This window comes from Candoia aspera, chromosome 10 (genome assembly GCF_035149785.1).
Source record: "Candoia aspera isolate rCanAsp1 chromosome 10, rCanAsp1.hap2, whole genome shotgun sequence".
Classification (NCBI taxonomy): Eukaryota; Metazoa; Chordata; class Lepidosauria; order Squamata; family Boidae; genus Candoia; species Candoia aspera.
Window position 1 is genome coordinate 15210911 of NC_086162.1, and position 21288 is coordinate 15232198.

Sequence of the window (21288 nt, forward strand, 5' to 3'; positions counted from 1 at the left end):
GCTGACTGGTAGTTCCTCCCAGTTAGTCTCATGAAGTGGACCTAAGTATCTCCCACTGTCCTTTTGACTGCTGCTGGGTACCTTGGGTGATGGTGGAGTCTGCTTTGATTGGGCGGAATGAGAAGACTGCTCATAGTGAGAGTCTTTCTCATGCCTTATTTGGCATGCGGAAGCTGGAATGGCAATCGATGGAATCTGTACTAGGAATGAAGAGCCCGTTGATGGTTGGTCCAGGACAGGCTGCTCCCAAACGGGCTCATGGAGGGGGCCTGGGTACTTCCTTTTCCCCTTTTTAGAACTTCCAGGTTGACTGACACTTGATGAGGTTTGTTCTGAGAGGGCAGGCCCAAAAGTCTGTGGGTTCATATCACATAATGTTTCTAGCTCTTTCTCCCTTCCTTTCTGATAGCCAGATGTTGATACTAGCACTGGTGGAAATGCATCTGGAAGGGAGGTGCTCAACAGTGATTGTTCCCAGACTGGTTCATGGAGAGGACCTGGATAATTTTCTTTCCTCTTTTTAGAGCTTTCCCAACCTGAGGAGCCTGATGGCTTTTGGTCCAAACGAGATGTTTCTGACCTTTGCTCCCTTTCCTTTTGACAGATGCAAGGTGGAATAAAAACTGGCAGCACCAGTTCTGGAGAGAAAGAACCCAATGGTTGGTTACAGGCAGGCTCATGAAGAGGGCTTATCTGTTTGTTCATCCGGTCCTGACATCTGTGCTGCGCCATGACTCCTGAAGTCCATTCTGGCCTAGAATAGTCCAACGGGACTTCAGAAAGTTGCTGTTCCCAAACAGCTTCATGGAGAGGGCCTGGCTCTTTGGCAACCCTTGTTGGATTCCCATGGGGTGGAACAATTACTGAGGGAACATTTTCTAGGGGGTTAGAACCCAAGGATGGTTTTTCCCAGACAGGTTCGTGAAGAGGTCCTAGCTTTCTGTTCATCCCCTGCTGACAGCTTCCAAAAAGAATGACCACAGATGGTGTCAAATGAAGATGGGTGAGTCCTGCTGATAACACACAGCAAGCTCACGAGCAGCCTTCAACTCTCTTTTTCTCCATTCTGGCAACTCAGCTATGGAATAATCTCAACTGTGGAATAATCTTCCAAAAGTCATTGTGTGTGTGTCACCTTGAAATATTTACATCAGTGTGAGCAGTGTGATTAGTGTAGTTTGGCATTTCTAGTTTTTGTTGACATTGGTTATTGTTGCATGGGGACACATGTCATCAAGGGGATGAAGGCCTTTGTTACGGTGCAACAGGACTAATGAGCAGAAATTATAGCACATCTAGTGATTAAACTAAGAAACTAATAGATCCTGGATGATCACCATTTTCCTTGGCTTCCTTCCTTTGGGAGCCGGAGTAACTATATCTGATGTGGGGTTTCTGAACCCATTTCACGTGGTTGGCATTTGTTTGTAATCCATGGTAAGATGCCATGTTTCTTGAAGAACTGGTATATTGACCCCTTCTGCAAAGCAGTAACTCAAAACAAGGGAAGATGTACAAAGGTGCTTCTGTTGAAGGTGCTCATAGATGCACATTAAACATGTGAAGCACACAAATGCATTTAGTCAGAAGCAGTGTTGCATCACTGGTACTTTGCATCATTTCTATTAACTTTATCTTTGAAGCACTTACATAGTTAATGCAATGGCTTCCATCAGGATGACTTGCAATCCAGTGTAGGCGACAGATACTAAAAGTAACAGAACCAAAAGTTTGAAAAAACAAGCACATTCAGGGCTCGAGAATGCTCATTTTTAATGAGACCAGGTGGAACCACTAGTGATAGAATTGGTTCTAGGAGGGAGGAGACCTCATCACACATTCTTCTAGCCAGGCTCATAGGAAAGATCTGTTTCTCCCACTCTCTTCCTTCAGAGTCTAAATGGAATAGGCAGTGGAGTTCATTCTAGGAAAGAGGAACCCAATGGTTTTAATCCCAGGCAGGCTCATGGAGAGGGACTGGATGTCTGTTCAGTCTGTACCAGACAGGTGCCTGAAGAGGGCCTAGTTCTTCCTTCACTTCTTCCTGAGAGCTGTCATCTTTAACAGCTACAGAAGAATTTTGCTTTGGAAGGGAAGAGCCTGGCCCAGAGAGAGGGTTTACCTGCCTCTGCAACTTCTTCTGAGAATGGACAGGTGGAATATATGCTAATGGAGTTGCAATGAAGTGGGGAGAACCCACAGTTAGTTTCTTCAAGAGAGTCTCAGGAAGAGGAGTCACCTGTCTCTCCCTCCCTTTCTGAAAGCTGTTTGATTCAATGGCCACTGGAGAAATCTGTTTTGATTGGGAGGAATCCAATGGCTGCCCATGGAAAGAATCTTTCTCTCCTTCCTTCTGAATGGTTACAGATGAAGCTGTCAAAGATGGGTTCTGTACTAGAGAAGAGCTTAGTGGTGGTTGCTTTGAGATAGCCTCTTGGAGAAGGCCTGGATCGCTCTCCTTTTCCTTTACAGAATTTCCAGGTGCAAATGAAATTTGTCCTGAGAAGACAGAGCCCAAAGGTGGTTGTCCCAAGCCCTGGACAGTATCTGACTCTTTCTCTCTCACCTTCTGACAGCTACATGGTGATAAATTCACTGATGGCATCAATTCTGCAGGTCTCGAATCCAGAGATGGTGGTTTCTGAACAGGGTCAGGGAGAGGGCTTGAATGCTTATCTTTATAGCTTTCAAGTGCAGTGGCTATTGACAAAGATTGGCCTGGCGAAACACAGCCCAACGGCTGGTGCAAAGTGTCTTTTTGCTTCTCTGTCTCCTTCTGAGAGCTACATGATGGCATAAATGCTTGTTGCTCATTGACAGGCTCATGTAATGGGCCTATCTGTTGGTCCATCCACTTTTGACATCTGTGCTGTGCCATGGCCACTGGTGGAGTCCCTTCTGGCTTGGAAGGTTCCAAGGGGATTCCATGAAGCTGTTGCTCCTTACCAGCCTCACGGAGAGGGCATGGCTCTTTGTAAATATCCAGATTGCCATGAGTAGGAATAGTAATCAATGATGGTTGATCCCAGTCAGGTTCATGAAGTGGACCTGACTTTCTGCTCATCCCCTGCTGTCACCTACTGGGGAGAGCAACCACTGAGAGTGTTTCTTCTTAATTGGTGAGGCCCTTCCAGGACTTGGGCTGTAGAATAGCCACTGAAGAGATCCCTCTTTATAGTTATTGCGGCTTCTTATGCAAAATGTTCATCAATTGCCAACATAGTGATGTTATATGATTGAAAGTGATAAGTGGGTTGGATTTGGACATCCCACTTTTTCTTGACATTGGTCATTATTGCATGATAGATGTGTCATCATGGGAGAAGGCGGGCTATTTGGCAGTCTTTTGTTATGATGTAGTATGTCCATCTAGCTTGCAATGGGAAGGATTGGCTACCAGCCCACTTAGGAAGCTCCTGGCTTGTTTGTACTGGGAATTCTGGTAATAAAACCTGAAACTATGGGTGATGTCATAGTTGGGTGAAAGCCCATCATGTCCAAAGATTGCCCAGCACCGTCCTTCATAGCACTGAGAGACTATTGACCAACTGTGCAGTGCAATAGAGAAACACACACATAGATGAGGGAGAGAGAGTAAAGCAGTATTTTCTTTCATTTCACTGATGTGTACAAGTCCTTTTTTACATGGTATTTACTGTAGGATATTCATAGGAGAAACAAGCACCACTGCCTTGCTTGCCTGATTTCTGATATAATATCCTTGGGCTAGTTCCACACCAGATATCTGTTCTTTGAGTATGGATATCAGTTAAATCGGCAGCTTTTGCATAGGTGTGCCTTTGAAGAAACCCACAGGCGGTTCATGGACTTTAGATGCCTGGGATGGCCCGTGAACTTGAACCAGTTTCACCACAAGTGCCTAATATTTGATTGATGAAGGACTGGGCAACTTGAGAAAGGGTTGATCATCTTTTTCCATCTGGGGACCAGACCTCCTCTGTCTCTTTGTGAGGGAGCTATCGTGACTTTGTGATGTCACAGGTGGGTGGAGCCAAATTCTTCAAACCTCTTCTGGTTTTTAGTTGCTATGGGTACCTTTATTCTTTGAAAGGCTTGTTGGCCATTTTGCCTCTTAAGATCTCTACCTTGAAAAATATTTTTTTTAAATTAAAAATTGTAGCCCTGCTCATTCTGGCAGGGGTCACAAATGTCTGGGGGCCATAGGGGTAGCTATTGGTTGCTCATCAATAGAACATAACTGTCAAGACAGCTTCTACCACTTTTCTCCAATTTGGTGCCCTTTACTTTTTCAGACTATAATCCCCATCAGTCTAAACTAGGATAGCCAGTAAATGAGATGACAGGAGTTGAAGCCCAAAATACAACTACAATTTGATAAATGGCTTGATGCCTGATGGTATTGCTACATTATGTTTTTAAGATATTTTGGGCTTTCCATTTCATTCATTTTTGCCTCTGGTTTTGGAATCCCACAAGTGATGTTGAACTATCTGGAACTAAAGGAAGGATCCAGATAAAGTACAGGGTCACTGATACCTCTGATGTTAGGAATGGTGCTGAAAGGAGTGGCTACCTGGATTGTTTCTTCAAGAACCCCAGGGTCCACCCCATCTTATTCCTCCTCTTGACTGGTTCTCCTTTGCATCAGTCCTGGAACCACTTTAGGTGATCCAGAAGAAATAACTATAGGCAATCAATAAAATCACATGTTAGTCATTGAAGAACATACTGATGCATCTAATTATTATCTACATTAATAGTTTATCCATTTCAAACAAATTTCTACACTGAGTCTTTTTCATGTAAAGTATTTGCTTTGTTACTTGTTACAACCGAGTATATCAGGTTAGACCACAGGAAGCTGACTTCTCCTAAGGTGGATGATAGGTCCATTTCACTGAGTATTGTTCACTGCAACTGGAAGAAGGTTCAATCCAAGACATAATCCAAAGGTAATTTGATCAAATCTTCCCTTTGAACCAAATTGTCAGATCGAATTGCAGAATTAATTTGATGTGTCTAACAAAATCAAGCAACTCTGAATGGATTGGAGGATTCACCAGGCACTAGCAGAGGCTGGGCTCACCTTTTCCCAATTCCAGTGGCTGATTTGAACTTAATTAATTCCATTTGATGATTCAAATCGATTTGAGTCAATTGACTTGACCCAGTGAATAAAATTGACTGCTTGACTTGACTCATTCAATTGACAGTACAAATGGAATCTTAGGGGATTGGCACATCTGCACGGTCTACATTACTTGTCCAGGATTTCAGAGAGACACCTTTTTCAGCGCTTTCTTGATATGTGGGATTGAACCTGCAGCCTTCTTCTGAAATCTTTACAATCCACACTGAGCTATAGAAGCTATCTTGAGGGACATACTGAGCACCACAGACTCCACAGGCAACTTCTCTTGTTGAGATTTGCCAGGAATGAGACCACATGTTAGTACCTGACATTATTTTTTGCCTTGAGAGATAATACTAATACTCCATACTCAGTGGTCTGGTCATACTCTTAACACATCAGGGTTTTTATATATCTATATATCTATATGTCCATATATCTATATATCTATATCTATATCTATCTCTGTATTTAAAATTAGGTTACATTTTGTACAGCACTAAGAAGAATGCTTCTCTTCCAATCTGTTGAGGTCAACTTTTATGACAGGCAGTATGCAAGTTTTTAAAATAAATGTATGCTTGAACTGTCAAATGTGTTCTTCGCGGATTGCTCATAACCTAATAAACATAGCATAGCAAGTAGGGATAATGAAAAAAAGGGGAGAGCAAGAAAAGTCAGATCTCAATTATGTTCTTTTTCTTTTTAATGAAGCCAGTTAAAGCAACAATTGGTGGAATTCTCTGAAGGAGACATATTGCATGGGAAAAGTCTGACTTTTTCTCCCAAAATTTTCCAGCAGTTCTCCAAGGGCAGAGTCATTGACAGAGTCCTTTTAAGCAGATAGGAGCTCAATGACAATTATACCCTAGCACATTCATAGGGAGGGATTCAATATGTGTTCAGCCACAAGGGCCAAAAGATGGATTTGATGTTTCTCCACTGATAAACTCTGGTTTGTCCAGGAGAAACTTGGCAGATGAAAATGATTTATCTGTCTGTCTATTGTGTTCTGGCATTTGGCAGAATAATCACTACTGGAGTTTACAGAAAGTGAATGGAGACCAGGGGTGATTCCTTAGTCTCCTCCCTTTTTGAGAGCTGCTGGAAGTCACTGGCTGAGAAGAATGCAGTTGTTCCTCATAGTGGGGGTCTTTCTCCCACTCCCTTTGAAAGTTGGCAGCTGGAACAGCCACTAATGGATTCTGCACAAGTAAAGAAGAGTCTAAAGGTGGTTGCTCCCAAATGGGTTCATGAAGAGGGCCTACATGACTTCCCTTCTTATGGCTTTCAGATGCAGTGGTTCCTGGTGATGGTTGGTCTGGGAAAACAGGGCCAAAAGGCTGTTGGCCCAAATTATTCATAGATGTTGGTTCTTTCTTCTTCCCTTTCTGACAGCTCGGTGGTGACATAACTACAGGTGGAACTGGTTCTGAAGGTGAAGAGTCAAATGATAGTTGCTTCCAGATAGGTTCGTGGAGAGAGCCTAGATTGTTCTCTTTCCTATTTTTGGAACTTCCAAATGAAGTAATCCTTGACAAAGTTTGTCCTGAGCCCAGTGGTTGTGGTTCCAAGCCAATGTTGTAGAAAGTATCTGGCTGTTTCTCCCTCTCCTTATGACAACTGCTCAATGGAATAAACACTGGTGGTAGCAGTTCTGGAGAAGAGGAATGCAGTGATGGTTGATCCCAGACAGGCTCATGCAAAGGATTTCTCATGTTGTCCATCCACTTCTGACATTTGTGTCGTGCCTGGACCATTGGTGGAATCCATTCTAGTTTGGAAGAGTTCAAAGGGACTCCAGAAGGCTGTTGCTCCAAAACCGCCTCATGAAGAGCACCTCGCTCCTTGTCATTCTGTGTTGGATTGCCATGAGTTGGAGGAATCACTGATGACTCACTTTCCAGGGAGGAAGAGCTCAGTGATGCTTGTTCCCAGGCTGGCACATAAAACGAATCTGGTTTTCTGCTCATTTCCTGCTGCTGGTTTCCAGAGAGTGACAGTTGATAGTATCTCTTGTGGGCAGGTAGCACTTAATGACAATCTCCATCAAGCTTATGAGTTGACCTTATCTGCCTCTTAATTCTTTCAGTAGGTGGATTTTAGAATAGCCACTGTTGGAGAATCTGCTGAGATTTATTGTGGCTTGCTATCCAGGATTTGTATCAATCGCTACCATGTTGATGTTGTGTGAGTGTGACTGATAATGAGATAGATTTGGATATCTCAATTTTTGCTGACTCTGGTCATTATTGCATGGAGGTGTGTGTTGTCATGGGTGCTGGAGGAGTGTTGCTGTGATGCAATATCAATGATGAGCAGGAACCATAGGAATTACAATGATAATCATTGGTTACTGATGGACTTGGGCTGATCCCTGTTTTTCCTTGACTTGCTTGTGTTGACTGCTATGGTAATTATTACTATGAATGGGGTTCCTGAGTATGTTTACAAATGGTTACAGAATGCTTGTGATTAATTCAAGAAACAAAATTGCTTGTGGAAGGGCACACTGATTGGCTCACTGACCAATGCAACAATACAACATTTGATCAAAATAGTGTGTGCATAGTATATTCTTCATGCTCTTATAAAATCATAAAGTTGGAAGAGGCCTTTAAATTCAAATTTCTGCTCAGGCAGGAATTCAGCTTAAAGCATACCTAGCAGATAAGCATCCAACATCTGCTTGGATACTGCAGAGTGTAGTGAACTGTCCAACTGTTCTTAGTTATTTTTTTTCCTAATATTCAGCTGGAATCTGCTTTCCTGTTAGTTGAAATAATTATCCTGCGTCCTGCATTCCCCGTTCTTGAGATTCTTCTGTGTGACATCTATTTAGCTATTTGGAGAGTGTTTTCTTATCCCCATCACACCCCACCTCCAGTCATCTTTTCTCAAGATTCAGCACTCTTGGTTCCTTCAGCCTTTCCTTGTTAAATTTATTTTCCAGCCCTCTTAACTATCTTCATAACTCTTCTCTGCACCTGTTCCAGTTTCTCCCTGAATCTCTCTCAAAATGAATGTCCAAAAATAGACACAATATTTAAGCTAGAGTCTGACCAATGTGGAATACAGGGAAACTATTAATCCCCACATGTAGGAAAGTACACTTTTATTGCAAATTTTTTGGCTTGTTTTGCACCTATGTCACACTACTGATGCATATTCAGCTTGTAGTCAACTACAACTGTGACATCCTTTGCATAAGTACTTTTCATGTTTACTAAGCATCTACACTTGAAGAATAAATGTTTGGGAGGGGAGGGAAAAAACAGTTCATGCATAGGCACTTATTTTGATGAATCCGTGTTCAACACCTGAACGTTGGAGGACAGGAAACATATCTGATATAGAACACTGGTGCATTTAGTCAATATTGCCTGTATTTTGGACAAGTGTATTTCTGAACCCTTTGTGGAATTGCTGAATGTTCTACATCTGAAGCATGCACTCTACCACTGAGCTGCCACCCAGCGCATAAGAAGCTGTATTCTAATGAGGCAAACCCTTATTAGAGTCCTATATTGATTGGCAAGCCCTCTCCATGTTTTCAGAAGTGTGTTGTCCTGCTATATGTGGAGATGCTGAGGACTGGGATCTTCTGAAGCTGGTATCTTCTTCTGCAAAGCATACAGTCCCATTTTGTGGGGGGGAGATGGGCGGTGATAGAAATTCGAATAATAAATAAATAAATACATTCCACCACTGAGCTACAGAGATTGCTTTGAGGAAAACTTTGATAGCTGGTGGGCATATGGCTCCAAGAAAAGACCCCATAGAGCTATGTTTCTTATGTTTGCAAGCTAACTGGAGGCGAAGAACCCTTTTCAGGGCTGTATGTTCTTCAAAAAGTAGTGGCAATGTTACATATTCATGGTTGTGATCATGCTAATTTTTGTGACAATCTTCTTATTAACACAGAGCAATCTGCTTCATGCACTATAGTTCTTATGGTAAATTCAGTAGCTTAAACCAGTGTTTCTCAACCTTGGCAACTTTAAGCTGTGTGGACTTCAACTCCCAGAATTCCCCAGCCAGCATGCTGACTGAGGAATTCTGGGAGTTGAAGTCCACACAGCTTAAAGTTGCCAAGGTTGAGAAACACTGGCTTAAATTATAGAAACGTCGCAGCTGGAATGGGTTACAGTCTCATAAAAGTGGCACAAAAAGTATGAGTGGTGGAGGGAAAATAAGAAAAGAAAACAAGCCAAGTCACTGCTTGGGTACCTTCATTTTTTTTTTTTACAAAAAAAGGCCCAGATCTAATGGCTATTGATGATATTGGGAGGAGGGAGAGAACTCATGGCAAGTGGTCCCAACCAGGCTGTTGGGAAAGGCCTACTTATATCTAGCCTCTCTGTTTGATGGAGTTGGCCACTGATGGAGCCCATTTTAAGGAAGGAGGATCCCAATGGTAATCATTCCCAGAGAGTCTCATGGAGGGGACCTAAGTGTCTTCCCCCTACTTCTTGGCCTTTACCAGGTATGATGCCTACAGATGATGCCCTCTCTAGACAAGGGGAGCCCAAGGGCAGTCGGCACCAGGTAGGCTCATGGAGATTGCCAAGATGACTACTACAACGTGGAATGGTCACTGAAGCAGTCTGTTTGGATTGGGAGGTATCTGGCACATGCAATGGATCTAGCTGGCCCTGCCCCTTCTGGTGACAGTTAACTGGTTGAATTGGTTCAGGTGGAGTCTGCAGTAGGGGGGAAGAGCCCAGTGGTGGTTGTTCCCAGAGGGGTTCATGGAGAGGTCCTAAATGTCTCCTCATCCCTTTCTGGCAGCTGTTAGGTGCAATAGTCAATGATGGTGTCTGTTCAGGTTGAGAGGAACCAGATGGATCAATAGGATCTAGTTGTCTTTCTGTCCTCTTCTGATAGAGGTGAGTTGAAATGTTCAGTGGTGATGGAACCCGTTGCAGGAGGTAGGAGACAAATGGCAATCGACACCATACAGGCTCGTGGAGAGGGGTGAGATGCTGCCTCTTCCCCTTTTCATGACTGCCAGATGCAACAGCCACTGATGGGGTTTGCTCTGCGAAGCTAGAACTCAATGACTGTTGGTCCAAACTAGGCCCATAAATACGGCTCAGCTGTCTTGTCATTATCCTCTGATAGTTGCCAGATTCAATGGGTTCTGGTGGAGTCTGTAGTAGAAGGGAGGTCCCCAGTGGTGGTTGATTCCAAACAGGTTCATGAAGTGGGCCTAACGATCTCGCTATACTCTTCTTAGAGGTCCTAGGATCAGTGGCTACTGTGGGAGTCTTCTCTGGAAGGGAGGTAGCTGATTGTTGTTGCTTCACACTAGGCTCATGGAGATACAACTGTCTCTCTTCCTCTTTATGAGAACTGCCAAATTCAATGGGTACTGCAGGAGTCTGCAGGAAGAGGGAGGAGCCCAAAGGTGGTTGTTCCCAGACAGGTTCATGGAGAGGGCCCAGACATCTATTCATCCACTTCCTACACTTGCGGAGGGGACTGACCACAGGTGGAATTGGTTCTGTTTCAGTGGAATCCACTGGTAGACGGTTCAAGACAGGCTCATGGAGAAGACCTGGCTCTTTGTCAATCCCCAGATGATAGCTATGAGGAGGAACAATTACTGATGGAATCTTTTCTACAGAGGGAGAGTCCAGTGAGGGTTGTTTCCAGACAGGCTCATGGAGAGGGCTTGCTTCATTGGCCATTCCATTCTGATACTTGTCATAGGGATTTGCCATTGATGGTGTCTTGTCTGGAAGGGAGAAGCCCGGCAACAATTACTCCTGGCCAGGCTCATGAAGAAAGTCCATCTATCTTTCTCTCCATTGTGTTGGCTGTGTGGTGGAACAGCCCCTGGTGGAGGCTTTTTCTGGGATTTATTGCGGTTTTCTGTTAACACTTGCAGCAACTGCCTGCATGGTGATGTTGCATGAATGTGATGGATGAGTGGATAGATTGGACATCACAGACTTGGTTGACATTGGTCATTGTTGCATGGCTAGGTGTGTCATCATGGGGGATGGAGAGTAGCCCTTTCCTATGAGGCAGCATGGGTGATGAGCAGGAACCATCCAGCTTGCATACCAGAGGACCTCTGGTAATTATTTTTCCTGGCTTGCTTGTACTGAGAGTGGCAGCAACTGTTGCTTTATATGTGGTTCCCGAAGCTATTTGTGATGTCACGTGAGTGTGGGATATTTGTAGTGCCATGGTAACTGAGCCATTCTTTGTGGCATACTATCCTATAAAAACTAGAATAAATAGTGTTTTCTCTTGCACTCCCATTATATATCAGGAGAGAAAGGCGTACAAATTTCTCAAGCCAGTTATGTAAAGAAACTGGCAAGATCACCCTACCACAGACTTTGAGCATTTTCCTTATGAACACTAGTATCGGAATGGGATTCATCAAGAAACTTCCACCTCATCTGTAACGTTGGTCAATCGCTTCTTCCTCCACCCTTTGCTGGACCTGCAGACACCGTTGCTGCCTCCGAGGCTGATCATCTTGAAAGGTCAGGAGCTGATTATACAAATAGGGGTAAAATGTGCAGTAAATATTATATGCAAGGTGAATTTAACCTGGTTTCAACATTCTCTTTGAACACTTAAGATGTAACATCTGTGTTCAAACAAGCATTCACACACAAGCCAGTTTTAAACACAGGAATGATTTAACTGTGGCTTGAGTAAGCCACAATAGCTAGAATTACCCATAACACTAAGCCATAAACCATAGATTTCAAGTCAACAATTGGGTTAATGTATCACACTAAGTCCAAAACAGAAGTTATGATTTAGCATGATGTGTCAATCAAATTAGACCATACCTAGGAGAGGTTATAATTTCCCTGTTTCTTTGGCTGTGTTCAAACAACATAATCAGGGCATTGCATTTTCACAAATTCTATGCTGGTTACTTTTAACCTTGGTTATTGTTGGAGGATGGCTCAGTATGTTGTGTGAACATGGTCAATCCAATCCTGAAAAAGCAAGCTCTAGTCTATGAAGCCTTAATTATTTGAGGTGTTGCAATTTTTTTTACTTGGCTTTACTTCAAACCTCCTTGGAATTATGAAACAGGTTGCAGCTCCCTCAAGTGGTCTAAACTGGGCACCTAGATCCCACAACTGTTTCTCTGTTTAAAGTGCATGCTGAAGAAAGACTAAAATAAAGCTATTATGCTGTACTTTAAATACCCATTCTTTTTACAGTGAGGTAATGCAAGAAAACATTGTTGAAAAAGGCTAGATTATTGTGGGTCTATGGGTAGATTAAATGCTATTCATTTTTTTTTTAATGTATCAGCTAGCCACTTGAACTCTTCAAATAAGTAAGTTGATTGCCTGCCCCCCACATAGGGCATTTTATTTAAGATTGTAGATAAGCTGCAATCAATCTTTCCTTAGAATGGTTTACACATTTTATAGAACTCTTAACAAATGGAGTTCTGTGATTGTTGCAGTCCTATCCTTTGTAACTTGTGAGTAGACACCACTGAACTAAACAGGATTTACTTTTGAGTAGACCCTAAATCAGGTTCCCATAATGTGGTTTGGATTTGGCTTAGCATCACATGAATCAAGCTATTACAGTTTGTTCAAAACACCATGGCTTATCATTACCGTATTTCAAGTATTTCTGTCCACGCTCAGAACCCGGCCCCATAAAGAAAAGCATTAAAGATTCTTTTGTTGATTAAAATAACCCCATCACTAGAGGAAAGACCGATAGTTTAAGCAAAGTTCCCTACATCTGCTCAGCTGTGAGCACGTTACCTGGTCCTTTCTGCCTATAACCATCTTCAGCAAAAAACACCATTTGCCATTCATTATGTAACCATCATGCAATCACAAGAACTAACATAATCCATAATCTGGACTATTTTGTTTTGACTCAGAATCCTATGCAAACCTTTACACTGTAACCTGCAAGCTTAATTTATGGCTTCAGGTTATGGGTGAATCCAGCTAGCTGTGTCTTAGTATACAAGCCATGGCTAAACAAACTCTAGTTTAGGTCTGTATGGGAGCTAAGCAATAGAATAAATACCCCCTCCCCCCCATATTATCAGTTCTTCAAAAGCACTGCATGAGCACATGGTGGAGTCAGAAAGAAAGACAGTCAGTCGGTCAGAATATTTTGTCCTGGTGCACTATATTGAAAATATCCAAACGAAACACAAATCCAGATTCCAAAGTTCTGTATTTTTCAAAATAAAGATCACACATTGTTTAGAGACAATCTACACAAGAGTTACAAAAAATAGTTGCCCAGGCATAAGCATACACAGGTTTGTTAATTATACACATATGGTTACAAGTGTGCTCGCAAAAAGGTTCATTGGAAATATACACAAGGCTCTTCAAATGTACACCGTGTAGTGTTACAATTCTATATCCAAACAAGGAAAATTGACAGTATGTTACATTCACTTACAAGTAGACAAAATGCAAAATACAGTTTATTTTCTGTACAAAAAGGCAAAGTGATTTCACACTTTACAAGGTGAAAGGGGGACTCTGATTGAAAAGGAATATGGGGGGGTGTCTTTTTTTTTTTTACTGCCACAAATAAGTAAAACATTGCTTTTCTTTTTCAAAGAGTCAAGTAAACACTATTTTTGAACTGAATCATTTTTGTGTGTAACATTTAGAAAGGATTGCTACTCTCTTGACTAGGTGACAAATAAAAAAACCAAGCATTTTCTTTTAAACATTAACCAGGCTGTATAAAGAGAACATTTCCTTCCAAAGAAAAAAAATTTACTTCTGGTTGAAATTACAATTTACAATATACAACACTATATGCTACGACCATAAAAGGGGTGAATATACACTGAAATGCACAGGTTTTGCTAATTTATTTTCTTACCAAAAATGGGTTTATGTTGATTCAAACTTCTCCACATTTACATTACAGAGGTTTACAAATGTACAATTGTACAATCAAAAGTATGTTCCACTACTGGGGTACATTATAGATACAGATTAGACATCAAAACAAGAAAATACTACAAATTTTTATATATGCAAAGTCTACACCAAGTATACACTATATATTTATAGAAGCAAGACCAAAGTTGAATTGGATTTTTTCTACATGCTAAATAATTAAAAAAAATTGCCTCCCTGTTAACAGAAGAACTGGAGTAGGCAGTAACCACACACCAGCCAGCTATTTAAAAAACTCTCTTGGTGTGCATGTTTTTCCCCCAAAGTTGACTGCTAAGCTCAATTCTTTAGCACACTGTACTATGAAAAAGGAATTTTTAAAAGTTTGTGAAACTTAAAAACTTACCTTAAATTGAAGCTTTAGCAAACTGATTTTTTTTTAATTTATAAACAGTGTTAAATGCAGATCTACGCAATTTAACTAAAACTTTAAACTTCTCCTTGAGTTTGGACTAAAAGAGAACAAAACAGTTGTTTCCAAAAAGCTCTCCTGTAAGGTAGAGGAGTTAAAAATGTGTTTGTTTTTTTTAATTTCATATTAGCCACCTTGAAAGTTTCCATATTTGAAATAGTTACATCAGTGAACAAAAATGTGGCTTTCCATGTACATCTGTTGCCTATGTACAAGAATTCTATACACCACTGAAACAGCAGGGCAATTTAAAAAAATAATTAGTACATGTTATGCAGGATAAAATTAAAGAAATTTACAAAGGGTCTTTTTTCCTCCCCTCCCAGCTTTTTTTTTTTTCCTGTTTAAATTTGTTGACTAGCTTTGTTTTGTAGTTCTCATAATATCTATGTTGAGCAACCATGAGTATTTTCAGAGTATATATTGGAACATGACAGGTTGCTGGTTGTGAATTCCAGGTAGTCACAAATTCTCTTCTGCAGCTCGTTTCAGATGATGCCATTTGGTGGTCCACAAATAGGCCCAAGGTCAACCCCATTCTTCATGTAATACTTCTCCAGCTTGGCCAAGATGTGTTTTCCATACGTGTATTTGCGGAGAGTGGCGATGTGTGGTCGGATCTAGGGGATGAGGGTAGAGAAATTTAAGAACAAATGGTTCACAAGTACATGCACATGAAACTATGACTGCTGAATTACTTAGGAGGCTCCAATCATCAGATCTGTGTATCATCCTGGATCACAGAAGTGGTCCTGAAATAGATAAATGGTCTGACAGTGGGGTAAATCAAGCTGCTACAGAATGGGTTTAGGCAAACAATTAGCTAGGCAATGAATGGCAATAACCATTTCTGTCCTCCTACATAAGAGTGCCATTACCTGCTGTAGGGGTGAATTCAGAGAACGGTAAAACTAAACCAAATTGGAGGTGATTAACCTTGGAATCTCTGTGCAGGATTCAGGATAGAAATTTGCCAGTGGATCATTTTTCCCAAAACAAGCCTCACTATTGCAACAAATTCTGAACCTAACCTATAGGTTCAGTGACTATAATGATACTTCAACATTCATGAAAGCAAGGTCAATTGTAATACATATGCTCAGAGTTGCAACATACTTGTGAAATTCCTAAAACTAAATGACTTATTACGGCCTAGGTTTTCCAGGATTATCTTGACTAATTCATGAAAGCTTCTGCTACAATTCTAATTTTAGGAGCCAGGAGACTTCCTTGCGTTTGCATTGTTTCTGCACTGTCTCCATTCCAGCTAACTAGAATGGGCAAATCCAGGCCATCAGCTCACCTTGTGCATAACGATCTTCCTTTGGGCTGGCTCTGCCACATCAATCATTTTCTGAACCACGTAATTGGCATACTGATCTTTCATCATGGTGTATAAGGCACTGTGAGGGCCATCGTTCATAGTACACACCTCATCAATCAGCATGGCACGCTCAGTGCGAGAGGCATGTGTGACACATTTCTCCACGACGTTGCTGCAGCAAGTCAGAAAGGCTACAGGTTATTTGCAGGCAGCCCAACAGGCATCCCTATCAGTGGATCTTGCAAACCATTTCATGCACCTCTAAGTATGAATATGCACACCCACAGAGGAAAGAATTACAAAACATTTGAATAGTATCTCCCTTGTTACCTAAGAATACAGACTGGGAAACTGAAAGAAATGGTCAGGACTGAGTTTTAGCCCTGAGACTGCTTGAGATACAGAGTATGCAGTCTCCTCACCCTCTATAAACAAGCTTCAAAATGCATTCACTAATGTTGGTTCACTGATATCAGGAGCATCTAGAGATAATGCAGACAGCTCCTATCTGCATACACCTCAAAAACAACTGCTTCAGAATACAGCATGTATCCACCTCCAACTTCTTCACCTGCCACTAAAGGTGTTCGGAATTGACAAGTACAAAAAGGTTGGCTGGGCCAGAGTGAAGATCCTGGTTCTAAAGAGGTGCTGAATGCACATTACACACTGCTTGCACATCAACAGCACTGCTCTTAGACGTTCTTAGTTTCTGAAGGTAGTAGAAACTTCTCCCTCCTCCAAGAGCTACATTACACTGCACAGAAGCTGCCCCATTTGGAGTAAGGTAATTCTTCACTCTGATTCGGCCCGCATTTGGAGGGATGTGTTGGTGCAAACACTCAGATTCCCATGGATTTGAATTATGTTTCATATGAGGGCAGTGCTGGATAACACTAAGCAACGCAGCACCAAGTAATAATCTACTCCTCCTTCCTTCCACCTTGGTCTGCTCCCCCACTGCATTTAAGTTCTGCTCATGCAGAATTCATTGTGTCTCTCCCCACGGTCCCAAAGCCATATTCTGCTTTATGTAACTGCCCAATAAAGAGATCTGAAGATACCATTTTTTTTTGGGGGGGGGAACGAAACTAATAAATGTTTTGCCTTTAAGATGAATTCTGAAACTTTATTTTGAAGTGTAGCTTTTCGCTCTGTATAATGTACACTTAAACAGAATCTTCCCCCACCTCACTTTTGTTTTCATTTTTTCCTAGAGCTAATTATTTAGAAATAGACATAAAGGGGTAATGATACCTGGCAAATTTGTGCTGACTCAGTACAAGCACGTTGCCTCTAATTTCTGCCACTATCTTGCTTTTATCTTCAGGTCGCCCGTGTTCAAGTACATGTTGGATAACATAGTTCCCATATTGATCCTGTATGGGTAGACAACGGCAGATTAACTCTTAAAACCCTTTTTGTGTTAAACATCCTTAAAACCCGATTGTAATTACTTAGTATTATATTTGTAATAAGCCAGGTTGTAATCAAAGCAAGCTAATTACAATTTTCCCATCTGAAGTGGAATCCCAAAACTATTACCTTCTCATCAATTCTCTGACAAATTTGTATCCCACCTTTCATTCAGGAACTCAATACAATGTATGTAATGCTCCCTCCTATTTTTCCTCACAAGCCTGAGAGGTAGGTTGGGCTGAATGAGTGTGATACCCAGCTGCTGCATTTTCCCGGTGCCAGTACAGGTAGTCCTCATTAGGCACCACAATTAAGACTGGCAACCTGGTTGTTAAGCAAAGCAGTTGCTAAGTGAAACCATGGCTGTGTTTATGATCTTAATTCAGCTTTCCTTTGCTTTACAGACCTGCAAAAATCATAAATGCAAGGATTGGTCGTAAAGTAACTTTTTCATTACTGTCATAACTATAAACGGTTGCTAAATGAGGACTACCTGCATACCATAATGGCTGTATTTTCTGCCCTTCTCCAATCTGGGTATCCTCTGGAAGTGAGGAGTTCAACTCTCAGATTTGCCTATCCAGCATCATCATTGCTGAGAATTTCGAAAGCTGACCACATATCTGGAAGACACCCAAGTTCCAGAAAACTGTCTAATTTCATATATTATTTGATATATTACCTGCACAAGCTGTTCTGTGTGTTGATGAAGCTCTTCCAGGATAGGGAGGGTCTGTTCAGGTAGACAGTGTTCAAGGATCCTCTGAATGACCCGGCAGCCGTATGGATGGGTAGACAAGGCAAACACCTGAGTTCAACAGAAAGAGGTGATGAAAAGGTAAAAATCCTTACTCAGAACAGCCTAAATTTAAAACAAAAAACAAACAGGCCAATGTAGCATGTCAAATATTCAATATGCGCTACTTATCATTCACTGCCAGGCTTCAAAAGCTGTGAAACTGAATTATTTCAATTCTTTGTACATTTTAAAACCTGATGTTAAGATTGATTGGTGGCATAGTGCAGTTGGAAGAAAAATGGTCATTCCAGCTTTCAAAACGTTGTCATCTTGAACTACCTTATTTCCCTGCAGTTCTGGAAAAGGGAAGGCAGCTTTGGCCTACTTCACACAGGGTTATGTGAACACAGCAATACTTTTAGCTTTCTCACAGGACTTTTTTGTTCCTCACCCGTAGTGCCCCAAAGTCTTGCCAGAGGATCCAACTACTTTTTTTCCACTGGCTGTTCTTTATGGAGAGAGATATATTCCCAAGCCTTCAACTTTCAATGCCTTCTCAAAACTTACCTCGTTGTTATGATTTTTGCCTTTCAGCAAAATCTTTAATTTCAATCCAAGTATGTACAACAGAACTGATCCACAATGTCCTCAATGACTTTTGGACAATATTTGGAATGTAAACATTGCAGGGCAGAACATGGAGATACATATCCCCACCCACACTTTTATGTATGAAGAAACTTTCCATCTTTCCTTGCTCTCTGCTTCCCCCAACCCTTTCCCAGTTAGTCTATGAAGCAACACACATATATTGGTGGTATAACAACAGTAAGAGTCCCCAGTTAAAAATGAAGGAACATTGGGCTACTAGACAGCAGCAGAGAAAGGGCGCAGACCAGGTCATTAGGGTGACCTTTGGAGGAAACAAGAGATTTAAAAGATCTGCCATTTGATCATCAACCTGCCATTTAACTTAAGATGGAATTCCCAATATTTTAAATCATTTCCCCTGCCACCTGATGCCTGTGTACACTCTCTCTCTCTCTCTCTCTGTCACACGCACACACAAACACATACTTACCTGTCCCTTAAATGCATCAATTATAAACTGCAGGGATTGTGGCTGCACACATTCAATGCATTTTTGCACCACGTGATTCCCGTTCTGGTCTTTCACACACTTCAACACGTGGCCGTCCAGTTCTCGGACCATCTCGTTCTATGAAAGGAGGGGTAGAGAAACAAAGAGAAAGCACCACCAGAACCACAGCCAGCCAGCGCTGTAAGAACCAGGCCTTAAGAACCAGCTGATGTGATGCACTGCTCAGCAGAACTCTTGTGGATCTTGGGCAAAATGAAACTTCTCCCATTCTTTGTTTCTGATAACCAGGAACTGACTCACTAGTGGTGTGCAAACAAATTCAAGTCCAACATGTTTTGAGCTCAAAACAGGTGATTCTGGTCTTACTGGAAATGACCTGAAACGCTCGGATCACCCCAGAAGTGTTTTGCCAAAAACCTCAATTTCAAGCTCCAAATGGGATGGTTTCAAACTCAGAACACTTCCGGAATGGTCAGAAGAACATCCACAAAGCAGCTCTGAACTTGGAACAGACTATTTCAAATTCAGGATGTTTTGAATTCAAAACATTTTGCACGGGCCTATTATTTCCCTTCCCAAAGAAATGCGCCTGTGCTTGGAGATCACTGGAGAAGACTCTGGTTAATGTGCTGTGGGCCTGTGGGCCATCTCAAGAGAGGAATGTTCCAACTGTAGCTACTCCTAGCTGCCGATCACTACTTCCCTCCCCCAAGAAAATGGAGGGAGCAAAGGCCGCAGAAGGTTATTGTTTTCTTCACTAGCCGGCAAATGTGATCTGGAAAGCACACACAGCATCTCCCTTGGCCACCAACCCTCGCCCTGCGTTCCCCAGGAGTGCTTCACTGTTTTCACACTGACACAGGTCACAGAATAGATGCATCACAACCACTAAAAGGAAAAAAAAAACCCACAAAGACAAAGCCCAACCTAAGTGAGTTTTAAACAAAAGGAAACACTGACATGTAACATCAAGAAGTAAAATTAAAATGGAAACTTACAATTACCTGCTGGTCTGGGGGAATAAACTCGAGAGCTTTTTGTATAACTCGGCAGCCATACATTTGCAAAGCCAGGGAGAGGACGTGGCCACGGATACGTTCTGCTAAGGCGAGCTTCTGTTCTAGGCTGCCAAACTAGAAGCAATGACAGCAGTAATAAGACATATTCCAGAGTTCATCAAAACCAATCAGAGCAAATAAGGACCACCAAATTTAATGTTGTTGTTTTTAAATGGCCAAAATTTTGCAGGACTGCCAAATCACATGAAGTTTCTGCATTCTCATTGACATTTCACAAGGTGACATCATCATGACCTCATGAGATTTGGGCTGGGAAGGAGGCAGTGTTGTATGCCTGAAAAGTTTGCCAACTCCTGAATCATTCCACTTAATTTGAGGTTAAACCAAATGGAAACAATGCCTTCTATGGAAATAGCCCTGCACACAGAACTCACCTCAAAAAATTTCTGGATTACATAATTTCCAAACACATCAACCATCAGCTGATACGCTGCCTGTAGAATTTCATTGAAGACAAGCTGCCTTTCAGCTGGGGTGGCACGTTCCAGTTTAAGCTGGATAAACCTGGAGATGATACAGTTAAACAAGAAATTCATATTGCTGCTACTGTATTTTTTTAACCTGAACTGAAATTAAAATAGCTGTGCCTAGCATTTGCCTGACACAAACCAGATAAACAGCATTGAGGTTTTCTACTAGACTAGCTACTCATTACCCTCCATACAGCAATTCCCTCAAAACTAGACAACCTGTGACCCGTTGGGTCGTTTCAGAGATATTTCCTTATCAAATTCCTCAGTGCTTTCAACAATGGCAGAGCTTCTAATGTACTGCCTTCACTGGAAAAGTTCTTAAAAATTCAGGGATATATTCAGCGATGTATCTGCCTTGAAAATGGCCCATGTTATTCATATTGAACTATACAGCATAGTCAAACGTCAGGAGTTAACCACAGGAAATGTTTTATGACATTTTGCATTGCGTCATAAAATGTTTTATGGTAATTTTAATGTCATAAAATGCTTTATAGAATTTCCCAAATTTCAGTTCCACTGGAGTCACGGGTCTCAGATTTTGGACGCATTCTGTAAGTTAGCCCATTTGAGGTACCTTGGTTCAAAAATTGTTGGCTTATGACACACCGTTCTGCCCAGTTAAACGTTATGAACAGAAACGAGAATTTTAGTAGTATATAAATAAGCATAAACCCAATGACAC

General features: G+C 41.6%; 2 protein-coding genes across 14 annotated transcripts in view; both read right to left on the reverse strand.

Annotated features, from left to right (window-relative positions):
• SDC3 (syndecan 3) overlaps nt 1-10839 on the reverse strand; it is a 90903-nt gene extending 80064 nt beyond the window's left edge. The window contains exon 1 of the mRNA XM_063312294.1: nt 10375-10839. Coding sequence (XP_063168364.1) covers nt 10375-10839 — 465 coding nt within the window. The remainder of the gene's footprint in view (nt 1-10374) is intronic.
• Nucleotides 10840-13287: 2448 nt separating this feature from the next.
• Nucleotides 13288-21288, reverse strand: part of PUM1 (pumilio RNA binding family member 1) — a 49012-nt gene continuing 41011 nt past the window's right edge. For 9 of the 13 annotated variants that reach the window (XM_063312036.1, XM_063312043.1, XM_063312040.1 and 6 more), the window contains 7 exons: nt 20505-20634; nt 20050-20184; nt 19031-19168; nt 17893-18018; nt 17049-17170; nt 15771-15963; nt 13288-15087 (listed from right to left, as the gene is read on the reverse strand). In XM_063312036.1, coding sequence (XP_063168106.1) covers nt 14956-15087; nt 15771-15963; nt 17049-17170; nt 17893-18018; nt 19031-19168; nt 20050-20184; nt 20505-20634 — 976 coding nt within the window. In that variant the 3' untranslated portion in view covers nt 13288-14955. The remainder of the gene's footprint in view (nt 15088-15770; nt 15964-17048; nt 17171-17892; nt 18019-19030; nt 19169-20049; nt 20185-20504; nt 20635-21288) is intronic. The other 4 variants (XM_063312050.1, XM_063312042.1, XM_063312041.1 and 1 more) reach the window with 1 other exon arrangement.